The sequence below is a fragment of the Phytophthora infestans genome, genomic scaffold (genome assembly GCF_000142945.1).
Source record: "Phytophthora infestans T30-4 supercont1.20 genomic scaffold, whole genome shotgun sequence".
NCBI lineage: Eukaryota > Oomycota > Peronosporomycetes > Peronosporales > Peronosporaceae > Phytophthora > Phytophthora infestans.
Window position 1 is genome coordinate 1,483,963 of NW_003303739.1, and position 15,666 is coordinate 1,499,628.

The window sequence follows — 15,666 nt, forward strand, 5'->3', positions numbered from 1 at the left end:
TCGAAGTCAAAGTACTGCGATATCTGTGAAGCCCAACTGAAGAGTATTTTTGGAGAAATATGTACCCTTCTGACAATCAAGCGAGAAACACGTTCACGACAGCCAGATGGATCAAGTTGCGGTGTAGCTGTCCTTATGTTTTTCGAGTGCTTCCTCAGAGGAATTCCACTGCCAGCCAAACCAACCTTACCGCTCATACGATTTCTAAGGCTCCGCTATATGCTTCAATGTCTGATGTAGCTACATTTAGTTTTGCCAAATGAATTTATGCACATTAATGCTTCACTGTCTCGTTGGGGTTATCGTCGCTAATCAGTGCCTGGCTTTTCGTCTTAGTGCTTGAGCTACCGTGTTGACGCGTTTCTTGTGCTTGTGAAACTCGCGCTTGAGTCGCTGAAGCTGGTTTCTGGCCGTCTAACATCTCGTTGAACGCTTCCGATGTTCTCCCCCTCTCGATCGACGTGCACAACCTTCCGCGATGTCCCGCAGATGGAAGGACAGTCCGCCTACAAGTAAATGAATGCTGCCCGTGAAACACTAAGTCTTGTGTACCTTCAAGCAACACACCAGTACAACAAGTCACATTCATGCAACGTGCATGGCTGGATCCACGAGAGCCACACGATCTAATGTCTACAAACGATAAAAGTTTTGAAATCAACTGCCAATAAAATACCGAATATTACCGCCCTGAATTGTAATCGGTACCTGTAGTACATCACTCGGTGCCTACGTGCCTGGAGGCACTCGGACCATGTGCCCCTAACTCTCACTTAAGTACGAGCTGCTCGGTACCTTTAACAACGCTCATTAAATATAGTCCGGACTCTAATAGGGCGCATCCGTTATTTGGAAAAGTACTCTATTCGGCATTATCCGTTATTTCCACTTTTTTCGTTAATCGCTGGATGGAGAATAAATAAGAGTATCTATTGCTGTGTAAAACCGCTAATATGTTTCTTTCTTGTATTGTCCGCTAGATTTTGTGTGATCAAACGACCACAATTCTAGCGAGCAGTTTCGTCAGCAGTTTCATTGCTGAAAACAGAGCTATCGTTCTGGGACCTTCACCGAGAAGTTGCGACGCACAGCAGCCAGAGCACTTGCCTCTGGCCCAGAGGCAATTTGTGGGGACGACAGGCACCCCAACCAAACTTTATGCACAGGAGCACTAGCGACACTTGCACAGGCTTAGCAATATTTCAAACAAGCCTGTCGTTGTTGTGATCGCCTGTCAGATAGCCAGGTTGCAATCTCAACGCACGATCACACTGTTTCACTCGCCTGATGTAGCCATCTCCAGTTTTTTCACCATTTTCTTCTAAATCCCCACAATCCAACGACACCTTTCCTCATCCACCAATCAGCACAAAGTTTTACCAAATCCTGTCCAATCAGCTCGCAAAAAAACCACGAGAGTGCTGGTCTCTGCTACACTGAAAGAAGAAAAATGCGCGCGGAATCAATGAACCGTCCATACAAAAACTAAAAGGAAACTTGAGCCCGAGATCTCTCCGCCTCGGCTTGTTCACTGCTGTCAATAAGGAGCTGCAGGCGCCTGCTCCTCGCTGCTCTCGAGCCCCAGCGCCAAGTCTCTCTCATATCAGCCAGGTGCGAAATCCTACACATAGGCTCAAGTGCCTCTGCTGCCTCTACCGTCGAGAAATCCTAGTATTTATAAAAATTGCGTTTTTATTCATTTACTAATGCAGAGCATCTCTGGATGGACGCTCAGTCTTCAGCTAATCGCGCGTCCTCTTCCTCGGACTCGACACCCTCCAAGAAGCGTAGAGCCACTTCTGGAGCCTCAAATCAAGGGCTCGGAGTCGCCGTACCAGCCAGAACTGAGCCCCACAGGAAACGGAGTGGCTTGCCGCTGCTACTGTGCACCCCCGGGGCCGAGAACCCCATCCTGGCAGCACTAGGAGGGACTCCGCGCTCTCAAGCAGCCGTCGTCGACGGATTACCAGAGCCAGAGCCTCTCGATCTGTCCCAGTGTAGCGCGGCGACGTCCATGGACAGCATGAGGGAGGAGAAGATGGAGACTCACGTGAAGGAGGAGAAGAAGGAGAGAGATGCGATAGTGAAGGAGGAGAAGGTCAACGCTATGGACCTCAATCAGGAACACAAGCCTCATGTCAAGACGGAGAAGAGTGAGACCAAATACAGAGTTGACGCAGCTCCATTTGGTAAGCAAGGTGCAGACTGGCTGCGTGTGTGTGTGTGTGTGGAGAGGATTGTTGATGTGTGAGTGGTGTATTGACAGTGGGCAAGAGGAAACGCGAAGACGCGAGTGAGGAGGACAAGACGACGGACTTTGTGGCGTATGCCAGGGAACACATTCACAGCCAGGAAGCAGGCGAGGAGGGATTCTCGATTGACCCGTCGGAACGAGCGGTGGAGCATCGTGCAAGTAAAGTGGTACGTCGAGAGATATTGATTACCTCTCCTGCTGCCAATGATGACGAAGAGTGGGAAGGAAATGGGCCCCTTGAAGTGAAAATGGAGGAAGTGGAAGCGGTGCTGACTCCCTCGGAGCACTTCGACCTGCAGCCTATCGACATCATCTTGCACGTGTTCTCCTTCTTAGTGACGGCGAAGGATCTGCAGAATATGGCCCAAGTGTCGAAGAAGTGGAAAGAGCTCACCAGTCGACGCTCGTTGTACCGATCTCTTGCCAGTGTGACGCCGGAAGGATCAGTGAACTGGATCAACTTCAAGAACTTGGGTATAAAGAACAAAGGGACCGAGGGAACCTGTATCAAGTGCTGTCAGCGATCGTCTGGCAAGATCTTGGCTATGAAGAAGGCCAGAGTGTTCCCCAAGGTATGTGTGCAGAACGAATTTTGGTTTATCCGCTTGTACTAATACTCGCGCTGGTATGTGCCACAGGGCGAAGGAGTTCCTTACTACATGCTCCGAGAACTAGCTGTGCTGAAGGGAATCAAGCACGACCACATTGCGTCTCTTGAGCTCATTAGTCTCGCAAAGGACGAGCTTCACGTATTTTTCCCGTACGTGGACAAAACGCTACATGAAATTATTAATCCTTCGGGTGACCCGAATGGAGGTCGCGTGTTGCCGGAGGCTGTGGTAAGTACAACGCGGGAAACGTCATCCTCTTCGCCTTCTTTACGGTTTCTCTCGTTTTATTCGTCAGATTCGCAAACTTCTTCACCAACTTCTGGATGCCATCGCGTACTGCCATCGCCGAGGCGTTTTGCACCGCAACCTCAAACCGAAACATCTGCTTATCAAGACGTCCGACACAGACGATCTCAGTAAGTTGGTGGGCTTGCGCATTCGCAATGGAGTTACGTTTGGTGTCTTACTTTGTCGGGTATGCTTCAGGCGATGCTACGCTGCAGATCTCTGACTTTGCGCTAGTCCGAGCTACAGGAATCCCTCGTCGAACCTACACAATGGAGGTGGTGACGCTGTGGTACCGGCCGCCAGAGATCTTGATGGGAGTGCGCGGATACTCGTCGGCGGTAGACATCTGGTCAGTTGGCTGCATCTTTGCTGAGATGGCCCAAGGCAAGCCCCTCTTCACAGGCATTTCAGAGATTGATCAGCTGTTCCAGATCTTCAGCAAGCTGTCGACACCCACGTCCGAAACGTGGCCAGGCTTTTCGTCCTTGCCGAACTATCACTTTGAGTTCCCACACTGGAAGCGCCGACCTTTGAATCGCCTGTTCCCGGGAATTTCGGATCTTGGTATCGACCTGCTGACGAAGCTGCTCGTATACAACCCCGACCAGCGAATTACAGCCGAAGATGCGCTTCGTCATCCGTATTTCTCCAGCGAGGCGCCTTCGTTTTTACCGCTGACACCAAAGATTCCTATGGACCAAATGTGCTACACGATGAGCCGCGCAAGGATCGGCCCGACTCCTGAACATGTGGAGCTCTTCCACGCATACTTGCGCCAGACAGAGCTAGATTCATGGAGAGAGATCAAGTACTTGAGGTGCGTGGGGTGAAGCATACACAAGGGGAGTTCGTGAATACTTACGATGTCCATGCATGTTGCAGCCGCCAGAAAACGCTCCGACCTGCCCACCGATCAATGCTTGTCGACTGGCTAATTGAAGGTAAGGGATGCTGACTTGCGCGGCTGTAGTATTGTGTCCTGACACGTACATTTCGTTTGCTTGTGCTCTGATTTAGTGGTGGACGTGTTCGAGATGTGCCTGAGGACCGCTTTCTTGGCAGTTAATTACACAGATCGATACCTGGACATCGTCATGGTGAAAAAGACGCAGTTTCAACTTCTTGGAGCGACGTGTCTGCACGTCGCGTCCAAGTGTGAAGATGTATCCTACATCGGAGTGGAGGATCTCGCCATGTGCGCCGACAACGTGTACACGTCCGTGGAAGTGCTGGAGATGGAAGAAAAACTGTTGAACACCCTCAACTTTTCACTTTCGGTGCCCACTGGTACGCGGCAATCATTTTCCTGTCATGCATGGGCTTGAATGAAGCTCACTAGTTTTTCTTTGTGCAGCGCTGGATTTTCTCAACATCTACGAACGTATGATCCCACCTATCCAGAAGAAGACGTCCATGCTGGCGCATTACTTGCTTGAGCTGGCCCTACAAGAGTACCAGTTTCTGAAGTATTTGCCGTCGGTTGTGGCTGCGTGCTGCTTGTCGATGGCGATGTACACGATGGACGGGTTCCCAATGGTAGGCCTGCATCTTTTGTGACTTAGAAACTGTGCTATGGAGCTGTAGGTAGTAACAGGATGTGTGTATTTGCTGCGCCTTTAGACGAAGGAACTGGTGGATGCTTGTCGGTACAACTGGTCGGACCTGAAAAAGTGTATGGGAGAGCTCCAAACGCTGTACTCTAACTCGCCGTCGAACAATTTGGCGGTGATCAAGAAGCGCTACTCGAAGGCTGAACGCTGCCAGGTGGCGAATGTATTGCCACCGACGACGTTCAGTATGGCATTTTAGTTGGTTTAGTCTGTATTTGTGGGCTACATATTTAGAGCTCGGTCTCTAGGTGAGTGAACTAACGTTACCTACGCTGCTGGCATCACCAGTTCCAGGAAGCGATTACGTGCTCGTCCAACCTTCAGACAACGAGAAAACTACAACATAACAAAGACCGAATACAAGCGAGCACTTGACGGATTTCTGGCGAGCGAATGAGCAACATGGCACGAACAAAAACAAGGATGATGAAACTATTGTCGACGTTTTATAGCGATGCGTGTTGTTTGTCTCTTATCCCGTGACCTTCTCGTCTTCATTGCTACTGTCCGAGTCAACACCATCAACTGCTTCAGCTGAAGTGGCCTCGTCCTCGCCTTCACTTTCAACTCCTACACCTTCGTCGGCTTTCTCGTCAGCCTCGGTTGGCTCGAAGAGCATCCGACGCAACTTCGCTTCGAGATCCTTCGAGATTTCAGGGTTCTCCTGTAGGAATACCTTCGCCTTCGCCTTGCCCTGAGCGATGGGTTCTAGAGCACGACCGTATTAGCTTCCCGTACAGCTAGGAATGCATTAACTCGATACTTACCATCACTTCCAGCCAGACTGTACCACGCGCCTGACCGCTTCAGCAGACCGTGCTGCACACCCAAGTCAAGCTACACAAGCAAACGCATCAGCAAGTCGCCATCGTAATCAAAACCAACAGCATTGCCGCTCGCCCTTACCAACTCGGACTGTCGATCAATACCACGACCGAACATCATGTCGAAAGTCGCCACCTTGAAGGGAGAAGCCAGCTTGTTCTTGGCTACTTTCACCGCAGTCTCGTTGCCAACAACCTGGTCACCTTCCTTGATCGCAGTCTTTCGACGAATATCCAGCCGCACTGACGCGTAGTAGCGCAACGCAGTGCCACCCGACGTCACCTCGGGTGATCCAAAGATGATGCCCACTTTTTGACGAATCTGGTTCAGGAAGATGATGGTGCAGTTGGACTTTGACAGCGACCCCGTCAGCTTACGCAGCGCCTGGCTCATAAGCCGCGCCTGGAGAGCAATCTGCTGGTCTCCCATTTCGCCCTCAAGCTCCGCACGTGGTACCAGAGCCGCCACACTGTCCAGCACCACGAGGTCCACAGCTCCCGACCGGATGAGCGTGTCCGCAATCTCCAGAGCTTCTTCTCCAGAGTCTGGCTGGGAGACGTAAAGGGCGTCGATGTCCACCCCCAAAGCCTTGGCGTAGTGGGCGTCAATGGCGTGCTCTGCATCAATGAACGCACACACTCCACCCTCGGTCTTCTGAGCCTCCGCGATGCAGCTCAATGCCAGTGTCGTCTTGCCAGAGCTCTCGGGACCGTAGATCTCCACCACACGTCTAGCAATTAATATGTCAAAAGTTGCAGTCGAATTTCCAACCCTCCTTCGTCATTAAACGCACCCTCTAGGGATGCCACCGGTACCTAGAGCCAAGTCCAGTGACAAGGAGCCGGACGAGATGACGTCCACGCGCTCCGCAGTCTTACTACACCACGAAAATTCACATTTGTATCAACATTTGGCTCGATCATCAATAAGCCTAGCAAGGCTGCGTACGTTGAGCCCAACTGCATGACGGCACCCTTGCCGAAGCTGCTCTCGATCTGGCGGATTGCCATCGTCAATGCCGCGCTGCGATCTGCGCAGCATGAATGTTTATTATTCAATATTGACACAATCGCCTCGTAGTAGCCGGACCGGAGCCACTAGCGGCGCTAACGCGACCAGATTTCGCTGCTGAGCGCTTGAAGCGCACGCAAGATAGATACGGCGAGATGGCGGTCGCTGCCGCCGGTGCTAGACGCGGACCTAGCACCGGAAGACGCAAACCGATACGTAGCATGTTAGATGTGACACTGTACTCGAAATGGGTTGATCAACTATGAAGTTCGTACCTGAAGAACCATTTCTAACAATTAAATTATCATTTCTAACGAAGTGGCATAGTTTTCGGCCACCAACTGTGTTCGACAATGGTGGAGACGATGAGGGCTGGCAAGCGACCAATGCTCTCCACGCGACGCAGCAGCCAAGGAGGCATTGCCATGTCCTTGGAGATGCGCCCACCTCGCGAGTTGCTTGAAAAAATCGGCATCAAAGGCAAAGAAATCGTCAAGATCATCAAGGACCGGGACTGGGGAATCGTGGAGCCTCACGGTCTGCAGCAGCAGAAACTCTACTACCTACCAGAGAGCAAAGAAAAAGGAGACCAAGCCAAACAACATGAGGATTATTTCGTGGGCGAAGGAGAACTCTACGCCTACATATTGAAGCAAGGTAGAGTGCACTCTGCCGAATGGTAGAATCCCTATAGCTGCTGACTACTGCTGACTTGCTCAACTAGGTGGTCTACGATATTTACTACCGGACGACTCGGATGTGTCCGACGTAGAGCCCACACAACCGTCCAAGGTAGAAGAGGAGGTAGAACAGAGCAACAGTGTGGAGAGTTCTACTGAGGAGAGTGACTCTGTATTGGACCACTCATCAGCGGGGACGACGACGGGAGAGCAACGCAAGTGGAAACGACGGAAGAAACTTTCGACAGCGAGAAGCAAGTCAGTGGAGAAAACCCCGCCTCCTAAGCGTCGACAGAAGTCGTCCAAGCAGAGCAGTAGCGTTGATGGTAGTACAGCAGATGAACTGGACAGGATTCGGATCGATCCGAAGGTCAAATTGGAGCGAGCGACCTACGGAGGGATCGGCCAACAGACAGAGTTTAGTGAGTACGAGTTGTCGTGGAAGGCGAGAGGCTGGAGAGCGCAATTGTTGCAAGACATGGACGTACATCTGCTACGATCGGTAGCAGCAGTGGATCGACGCCATCGAGCTATGGAGACATCAAACGAGGAGGGTCAGAAGAAATCGGGTCGACCAATGGAAGGGGTTGGACCCCATGCACGAGAGGCAGCGGAGATTCTACAAGAACTCGAGGGCCTTCAGCACAGTATTCGTGCATCACAAGACGATTTGTCGTCGATGATTGAGTCGACCATCTCAAAGGCGGAGCGATTGACTTTTCCCGACCGGATCGATCCGATTGGGCGTATCGGAATCCCCGGCTTCGTGTCCACGGGCTCAGGGACGCTGATCCTTGTGCGTGATACCGAGCGCTATCTGCTTCTCTTTGTTGCGGCTGTGCGTCGATACCAACGGGCGAGGAGGAATTTTTGTGCCGAAGAGACTGCGAGTGGGCTATCGCAGCCATGTAATCGAGTGGTGAGACGAACAGACTTGCGAGCTCTTCAGCTGAGCATCGAAGAGTCAAAAACTGAGCTGCAGGAACTGGCAACTACGATCGCTGCAGAGGCGAGCAAGGCGTGTCTGGAATACTCACAGGATTCTACCACGGTTGGATCTCCACTGAGCACCACACAGGGATCTTCACAGGGTCTACAGTCTCCCCAGAGTTCTTCAGGAACTGTACGTGCTGATGCCACTGGAACATGAGTGGGTACTGAGTTTGGATAACCATAACGGATATGAACCAAGTTATCTAACGTGATTATCCGGATATGTTTTGTGCAGACCGATGACGATGGTAGCACCGACCACGACCAGTCCCCCGGCCAGCAGAGCGCATCGTCGCCTCGAAGACTCGAAGGAGGCCAGTGGAACGAACCCTGTGCAACTATGTAGAGCGACGTTTTGTTTCAAATTCGAACGTCAGGAAATAGAGATCACCCTGTCATGACGAAACCGGAGAGCTGGTCTGTTGTAACATTTGTCCCTGAATCGAATGGACACTAAAAGGTCGGCGACGCTTAGCCGCTAACTGCCACATTCGCCCCCAAGCACCGCTTCGTGGCAGTGCAAGAATTTCTGTCTAGGTGGCAACAATGTCGGAGCTCCGTCGGTCTATTCGTCGTGAGAAGAGCACAAACTATGGAGCGATCTTGCCGATGAAGCGCACGCTGCAACTCTCGAGTCCGCACCACCACAATTTGCACGCTGTCAACTTTGGTAAGACACGGATCGACCGGTATGTTACGTGTCGTGATAACTAACAAGTGGGTGGTAACACACGTTAGAAGCAGAAAGTGGCGACTTGTCCTCCACCTCAAAGATTCTCAGCGACAGTCACGGCTCACGGAGTCGTGATCGCCTCAGCAGGTACAGAAGACACCCAATTCGCTCGCCTTCTGAAGCTAAGTGTGCTCTCGTGCAGATACCTGGATCACAGCTCAGTCGGAGTGGGGTTGGACGTCTTCCTGGTGCTTGTCTCGATCGTGTTTGCAAGCTCGTATATTGTATTCACTTATGTGAACTCCAATGAGGTCAGTTCTCTACTGTTACTCTGTCCACAAGCTATCATTCTCTTACGTGTTTATTGGAATCGCAGATGCCCTTCAGCCTCTGGATCACGGACGTCGTCTGCTCGGGGCTATTCGCTGCCGACTTTCTTTTCCGAGGCGTTTATCTCTCCAGTCGTCGTCGAGACTACATGACCTCATTCCCGGGTCTGGTAACTCTCGCCGTTGTGCTGCCCGTGCTTCCCACGTCGTTCTTCCTTCAAAACCAGTTGAGTAACTTTTGCCCACGATATCTAACAGATAACTGTTGCTCTAACTTATGCTGTTCATGTACCCAGCACTCTCTGGCATGGCATCTCCAACTGGCGCTTCGTATACCCGCTGCGGTTCCTCATGTGCTACGTGGAAGCCAAAGCTGTGCTGAGTCGCTGTCATGGCCTCATGTCACCTGTCCAGCAGTTCGCGATGCTCTGCTATCTCCAGCTGACGATCATCATTGCAGTCGCTGCTGGAGTCATTCAGATCGCGGAGACTGCCGACGACAAGTACGCGAGCGGGAATCTCGGCGAGTGGACGTTCTTCAACTCGTTCTTCAACTCGGTGCTCGCGTTCGTGACCATCCAGTCTCCTCCTGCCGATAACCCACTGGCTAAGGTTTGTGTGGGCGCGCTCGTGTTGGTCCTCATCTTGGTTGTTCCGTACCAAGTGTCCCAGATCCTGGCGCTCGGCAGCTCCTTCTCTCCGTACGAACTCGCGAGCCACACACCGTCACCGACTATCAAGCACATAATACTATGCGGAGACCTGACTCCGTCACGCATCGACCATTTCTTTCGAGAGGTTTTTCACGACGACCACGATCTGGCTGATATCAACGTTGTTGTGTTGAGCGAGGAGGAGCCAGCCACGTCGCTTATCGCGCTGCTGATGGACCCTTTCTTCGAGAAGCGAGCGAGTTTTATCCAAGGCTCGTTACTGGATGTGGACGATGCGCAGCGAGCAGCTTGTGCTTCGGCCGACGCCATCTTTATCCTCGCACGGCGCGTTGCAGGGGAGTCTCCCGCCAGTAGCGACCACCGAGCACTGATGCGGCTTCTTGCAGCTCGCCGTGAAGCCCCCAACGCTCGAGTGTTTGCGCAGCTTCACTTGTCAGCAAACCGAGGCCTTGTAGCCGACTTGGGGGTGTCAAATGTGCTCTGCTTCTCGGAAGTGATGCACTCGTTGCTCGGTCAGAACTGCGTGTGTCCTGGGTTCTCGACCTTCATGTACAGTCTCACGTCCACCTCCAGCTACGTTACAAGCGGGGACTATGACGATCCTCCAGAAGCTGATGCCTCATGGGAAGATCGGTATTTACACGGCTCGAGTCACGAGGTTTACTCGGTAGAGTTGCCTCCAGCCTGTGTGGTGTACGGTAAAACGTTCTCGGAAGTGGCGTCTCTCGCCTACGCGCAATGCTCCGGAGTGATTGTGTTTGCCATCACCACAGCGCAGTCGTCCAAGGACAAGGGAGGCAAGTTGCTGTTGAACCCTGGAGACTCGTACACGTGCATTGGAGCCGAGACAGTCTTTGTGATTGCGCAAGATCGACGCGAAGCGAATGCCGTGACTGGAATGCACAACAGTGACACCATGCCAGAAGCCTGGACGTCTCAACGTCGAGGATCCAAGTCCAGACACCTCTCACGTGGAGGAAGTGCCCGAGTCAAGTTGGCTTCAACGACTGGAAGCAGCACTGGAAACGACACACCTCGCAGCTCAGGAGATTACGAACTTTCATCGCCTCATCGACGGCAATCGAGGTTCGTGAACTGGCAAACCGAAGCGACAAGTCCTGCGTCATCGTTTAGTCAGGACCACAAGAGCACTTGGAAACCGGAAGACGAGGAAGAAGAGCAAGGTGACCCTCTCACTGTCAAGACAAGTGGACTCGTTTCTACACCTGAACTGGACCCGTTCGGCCCACCAGAAGCAGCAGTTGTTCAGGACGTGGCCTCTTTGAGCTTGGAGACTGGCCACATTGTGGTCTGCGTGCTCTCGCCTTTGTCGTTCCCTCATCATCTCGAGTACTTGATTGGCCCGCTGCGAGTGCGTGCACTACGACAACACCGTCCTGTAGTAATCGTGACTGCAACGCTGCCTGAAGTGGACGACTATGAGCAGTTCCAGCGCTTCCTGGGCGTTAACTTTGTGGTGGGAGATCCATTCCGTCATCGCACGCTACGACGAGCTGGGATTCACGACGCATTCCGTATCGTCCTGATGGGGGGCGAAGGCGAAGTCTCGGACGCTGGCACGTCAGAACTTCTCCAAGATGCCGTCAGTACCTTAAAACTCTTTTTAAACTGCCTCTAACGCTAACGCTACCTCATTCTTCATGTGTAGGCTTGCATCGCGCTTCACAAGACGATCGTGACCCTGATCGGCCCCTCGCGAGCACCTCGTATCATCACAGAGCTCGTAAACCGCGCGAATGTCCACTTTGTGGCGCAGAATCTCACCGCGAGTGGCTGGTTTCCACTCGCGGAGTGCGACTCTGCTGCTGCGTCCGCCTCTTCGCTCGAGTTGGCTCGCAACTTTGCCGTTTCTCCTGCTTTCGCGTCTGGACTCACGTACAGCACGTCGCTTTGCGATAGCTTGCTCATCAACCAGTTTTTCAACGCGCGCATCAAGAACATCCTGCGTGAATTCATCTTCGCCTCTTGGACGGAAGGTGGAGTGGGTACACTTCCTAGCTCTCCTGCTGGAGGCTTTGGAGAAGCGCTTGCGTCTCCAACGTTGTCCTCGACGTCAGCGATGGACGTTCAACGCAGCTCTCTCTTCGCCGTGGAGGTGCCGCTGGACTTTGTGGGTCGCACCTTCGAGTTTGTCTTCCACTACTTGCTGTCGTCGGATGGTATTCTCGTCATTGGACTGTATCGCTGTCGTCCCGATGTTATGCTGCATGCGTCTGCTGTGCACTCACTCAGCGAAGGCCAGTGGACGAAAACTGCCACGAGGGCCCGTATCGAAGTATCTGAGAGCGAACGGAGTGTCCCGTTCGGCTACGTGTACGTGAACCCGCAGCCGCATGAGGTACTCACCGGCAACGATCTGCTTTACGTGCTATCGGACATTCAGCCATGCTGGGCGGACCCAGATATGGAGTAGACGGAAGATACTTTCATTTAACCCCAACACGAAGAATTTTAGAGTTCATGACCGCATGATTACCTGCATTATAGCTCTCAACAACTATGTTCTTATAATCAGGGCCAACTCATTCGGAATCTGCCGATTTTTCTGCAAGAAATAAATTTATTGAGGTAACTCGGCACTTACATTTGAGACTAGATGCTAGAGCTTATTTCCAGGTCTTAAGACATCGGATTCAAGATAAGCCTGCGGTGAGAAGAGTCGTTCCCACCGGGAGAAATTTAAAATGACTCGCTCTGCTTTCGGCTCCTAATCTAGTCGGTCACTCGATCGCCTTTGGCAGCTACGTTTCTTTATCTGCTACCGGTTAGCGGCAATCTTCGTTGGTTTCAGGTTGCTAACCTTATTTTTTTTCTACGACCGGTGCCGCACGAACCATTTAGAGTGTAGTAGCTGACCTTCCGTTTTCGTACCTAAAAGAGCAGCAGAACTTTGGCTGTGCATTTTGCACAAATACAGCTGAAGAACACTCCTATTACCTCGCGTTTTACAAGAGCTTTCAAACAATACCAAAAGTGAAAAAAGGTCGCAGCCCCTCAAAACACACCTGGATATAACTTTTTTGGATGACCATAACTTTTCAGGTATTAAGCATTTTGAAGCCCACAAAAGCTTAAAATACACAAGCGTTTGATTGGCGCTCTTAAATCATAATTTGTACCTAGCTTGATGCAGTCTCATTTGTACCACCCGCGAGTTAGATCGGTATCCGGATATTCCTCTTACCCATCATACCCCTCAAATAAAGCAATATTTATTTGAAGTTTTGAAGTAAAAGAACATTCATACCGACTTCCCTATGTCTATTCTATCCAACAGTTTATATGCGGCAGCGCCCTCTTTTTTATTTAACAAATGTTATTGCTTCTCAAATGTCAGAGACGAATTTGTTTATCAGTTTTTATTAAATTTGGGCGATACCAAATATCGGCTGCCTAGCAGCCTATTGCTATCTCAGTATACAGTATATTCTAGCAGCCTACATGTACTGTACTGATAGGCCCGATATTTGTTTACATGTTGCTAAATGTCGTGTAGACCCCGGCCTAAGCTCAGTTTGATTGATTCAAGTTCAACGTCGGCAAAGTAGGCTCGAACTGTAACGCTCACGTGTGTATCAGAATCGCTGTACCGCAGTTCGTCCACAATGTTTTGTTCATCAATAACATACCAAAACACAAGAAAAATTGTGAGTACGTCAAGTACTTTCGTACTTCTATCTTTCTCGCGTATCGTTGCCTTCAGTTTTACCACATGGTAGCCAAGATTGCATAATCCCAATGAGTTTAAGGAGCAACAATGCAGGCTGCTTAGCAGCAGCAGTGGGGACTTTGTCCTGTATTAACATGCACAACGATGCAGTTAGAAATGGTATAAATAACAATCATCTATTTTTGCAATCTCGTCACCCGCGCAGCTCTACAGTAGTCACACAACCAGTATGAACTTCACCGGATACGGCAAATATCATACTCGGAGACACAAACTAATCTCATTGCTTCGAGCGTATTAGTAGTGGTGAGCCACGAGCGGTAAGCTATTAGCGCATTTTCACTAAAGAGTGAAGATAATTGAGTGACGCAGGGTTCTGCAAATATTATTAAATGAGTTTCTAGTTATAATAGCTACCTTTTCGGTGCTTCTGCAAATAAATGACATGTCGACCATGAAAAAATAAATAAAGCAACAACGTATACAATGACGCCGACAACTGCCGACGTTTATCCACCTTGCCAGCGCACATTTTGATAACCTGGCATGCCAGGCTGCCACAATGAGCAGCGCTCCAATTGGTGGCGAAGGCTGATCGCAAGCATCATGCGCGACGAAGAGCTTTTATAAGCTCCCAAGTGAGCCTCAATTTGAGAGTCTTCGAAGGCTGCCTGAAGAATCGACGTGCCGTCAGGGATGCTCAAGAATGTATTTAAGCTTACTAAAAATAAATTCTTTAAACTCAAGAACGCCGATTTGTACTGACATCCTGGCGAAGCGCTGTAAGATTTGCTCGAGCAAATCTACAACCGTACCTATGAAAACAGCCAATGCGCTTCTGGTTCACGATCACAAGCAGAATCTCTGCACTCGTGATTGGATACATGTACATGTACAAAACACTCGAACAACATGTAGGCTGCCTACAGTGGGCATCACGCATCAGGTTAAGAGATTCCCAACGCTCTTCACTTCATAACCGGCTGGTAAACCCACAAGTGCAGTTATCATTTTTCAGATTCTCCTCGAAAAGTCATGATGCGAGAAGCTCCCTCCTCCTGGTGGCTATCACGCTCGTTGCAGGCTGCGTCGGCTTCATTACCGCCGAGAACTTTGTCCAAACGCAAGGCCAGCCGTCTGCCTTTGAAGTCTCCCAGGGCCGCAACCTCAAGTCTACAGCTGATACAGAAGAGAGGGCGATTCCCGTGGACGGCGAAACTAGAGCCGGAGTGGCGGGTATTGCTGCCAGGGTCAAGGCGCTTTTGGTTAGGAATCCGACCAAAATGAGTGAGGCGAAGAACAACGTGCAAGGGGCGAATGAAGCAATAAAGAAGGTGAACTCGATCATTGGTCCAGGAAAAACTAGGACCGAGCTCACTCCGACTAAGGTGAAACAACTGGAAACATACGCCCATAGCAGCTCGGACAAATGGTGGGCTATGGCGTACTACACCGCTAATATTCTCGGCATCGGACTCATGGTTTTTTTTGTGTACGGCACTCTCTTCCTCGGATGGCGCCCAATCGGAATGGGCGGGAACCCGAGGCCCAACAACTGATAGGGATGTTTTGTACTACCTCCGTCCGGAAAAAGATAACCATTTGTTTTTTTTTGCGCAGCGCTCCGCCTCGTTCATTGCGTTTATTAATTTGTGAGAGGCTGGCTAGCTAGCTTTATGACCGAGAGCAGACAGTGAGAAACTAAGCAAGGCACAGGCGTTCTTGCTCCGCCGTACAACTACAGATACAAAAACGGATCTAAGGCGGCAACTACATCGCCACATTCTGAAGGGGCGCTCAGTGGGGCTTCTGGAACTTCAGCGGTAGGCGGTGGGGGGCTGCTCGCTGCAAGAAGCAGCATGTACGCGTTAGCATTGGCGAGTGAGGTAGCGTCACAAGGCAGTGACGTAGGGAGAGTGCCAGCTTGTACTTGCTTGTCCTTGTGCCGGAGGCGCGCCAACTTGTGCGTGGGTGTAAGTAGTGGGCGGGTCTGTCTGAGCGCACGCCGTATGTAGCCTTCCTTGATC

The 15,666-nt window shown here is 51.0% G+C and overlaps 5 protein-coding genes across 5 annotated transcripts; 4 read left to right on the forward strand and 1 right to left on the reverse strand.

Annotated features, from left to right (window-relative positions):
* Nucleotides 1-1,723: 1,723 nt before the first annotated feature.
* PITG_10831 (cyclin-dependent kinase with F-box domain, putative) lies at nucleotides 1,724-5,147 on the forward strand (the record flags this gene model as incomplete). The annotated part of the gene is made up of 9 exons (XM_002901604.1): nucleotides 1,724-2,189; nucleotides 2,267-2,826; nucleotides 2,893-3,093; nucleotides 3,161-3,281; nucleotides 3,352-3,970; nucleotides 4,036-4,094; nucleotides 4,171-4,440; nucleotides 4,508-4,689; nucleotides 4,774-5,147. 9 exons carry the CDS (start codon nucleotides 1,724-1,726, stop codon nucleotides 4,960-4,962), a joined length of 2,667 nt encoding a protein of 888 aa, XP_002901650.1.
* Nucleotides 5,148-5,204: 57 nt separating this feature from the next.
* PITG_10832 (protein recA) lies at nucleotides 5,205-6,851 on the reverse strand (the record flags this gene model as incomplete). The annotated part of the gene is made up of 6 exons (XM_002901605.1): nucleotides 5,205-5,471; nucleotides 5,531-5,600; nucleotides 5,670-6,318; nucleotides 6,382-6,465; nucleotides 6,537-6,618; nucleotides 6,678-6,851. 5 exons carry the CDS (start codon nucleotides 6,596-6,598, stop codon nucleotides 5,236-5,238), a joined length of 1,101 nt encoding a protein of 366 aa, XP_002901651.1.
* A 101-nt stretch (nucleotides 6,852-6,952) lies between these two features.
* On the forward strand, nucleotides 6,953-8,618 carry PITG_10833 (uncharacterized protein; the record flags this gene model as incomplete). Its single annotated transcript, XM_002901606.1, has 3 exons — nucleotides 6,953-7,256; nucleotides 7,324-8,402; nucleotides 8,508-8,618. 3 exons carry the CDS (start codon nucleotides 6,953-6,955, stop codon nucleotides 8,616-8,618), a joined length of 1,494 nt encoding a protein of 497 aa, XP_002901652.1.
* A 703-nt stretch (nucleotides 8,619-9,321) lies between these two features.
* Nucleotides 9,322-12,382, forward strand: PITG_10834 (calcium-activated potassium channel subunit alpha-1, putative; the record flags this gene model as incomplete). The annotated part of the gene is made up of 3 exons (XM_002901607.1): nucleotides 9,322-9,500; nucleotides 9,571-11,551; nucleotides 11,618-12,382. 3 exons carry the CDS (start codon nucleotides 9,322-9,324, stop codon nucleotides 12,380-12,382), a joined length of 2,925 nt encoding a protein of 974 aa, XP_002901653.1.
* A 2,087-nt stretch (nucleotides 12,383-14,469) lies between these two features.
* On the forward strand, nucleotides 14,470-15,198 carry PITG_10835 (secreted RxLR effector peptide protein, putative; the record flags this gene model as incomplete). Its single annotated transcript, XM_002901608.2, has 1 exon — nucleotides 14,470-15,198. One exon carries the CDS (start codon nucleotides 14,470-14,472, stop codon nucleotides 15,196-15,198), a length of 729 nt encoding a protein of 242 aa, XP_002901654.1.
* Between the last annotated feature and the right edge of the window lie 468 nt (nucleotides 15,199-15,666).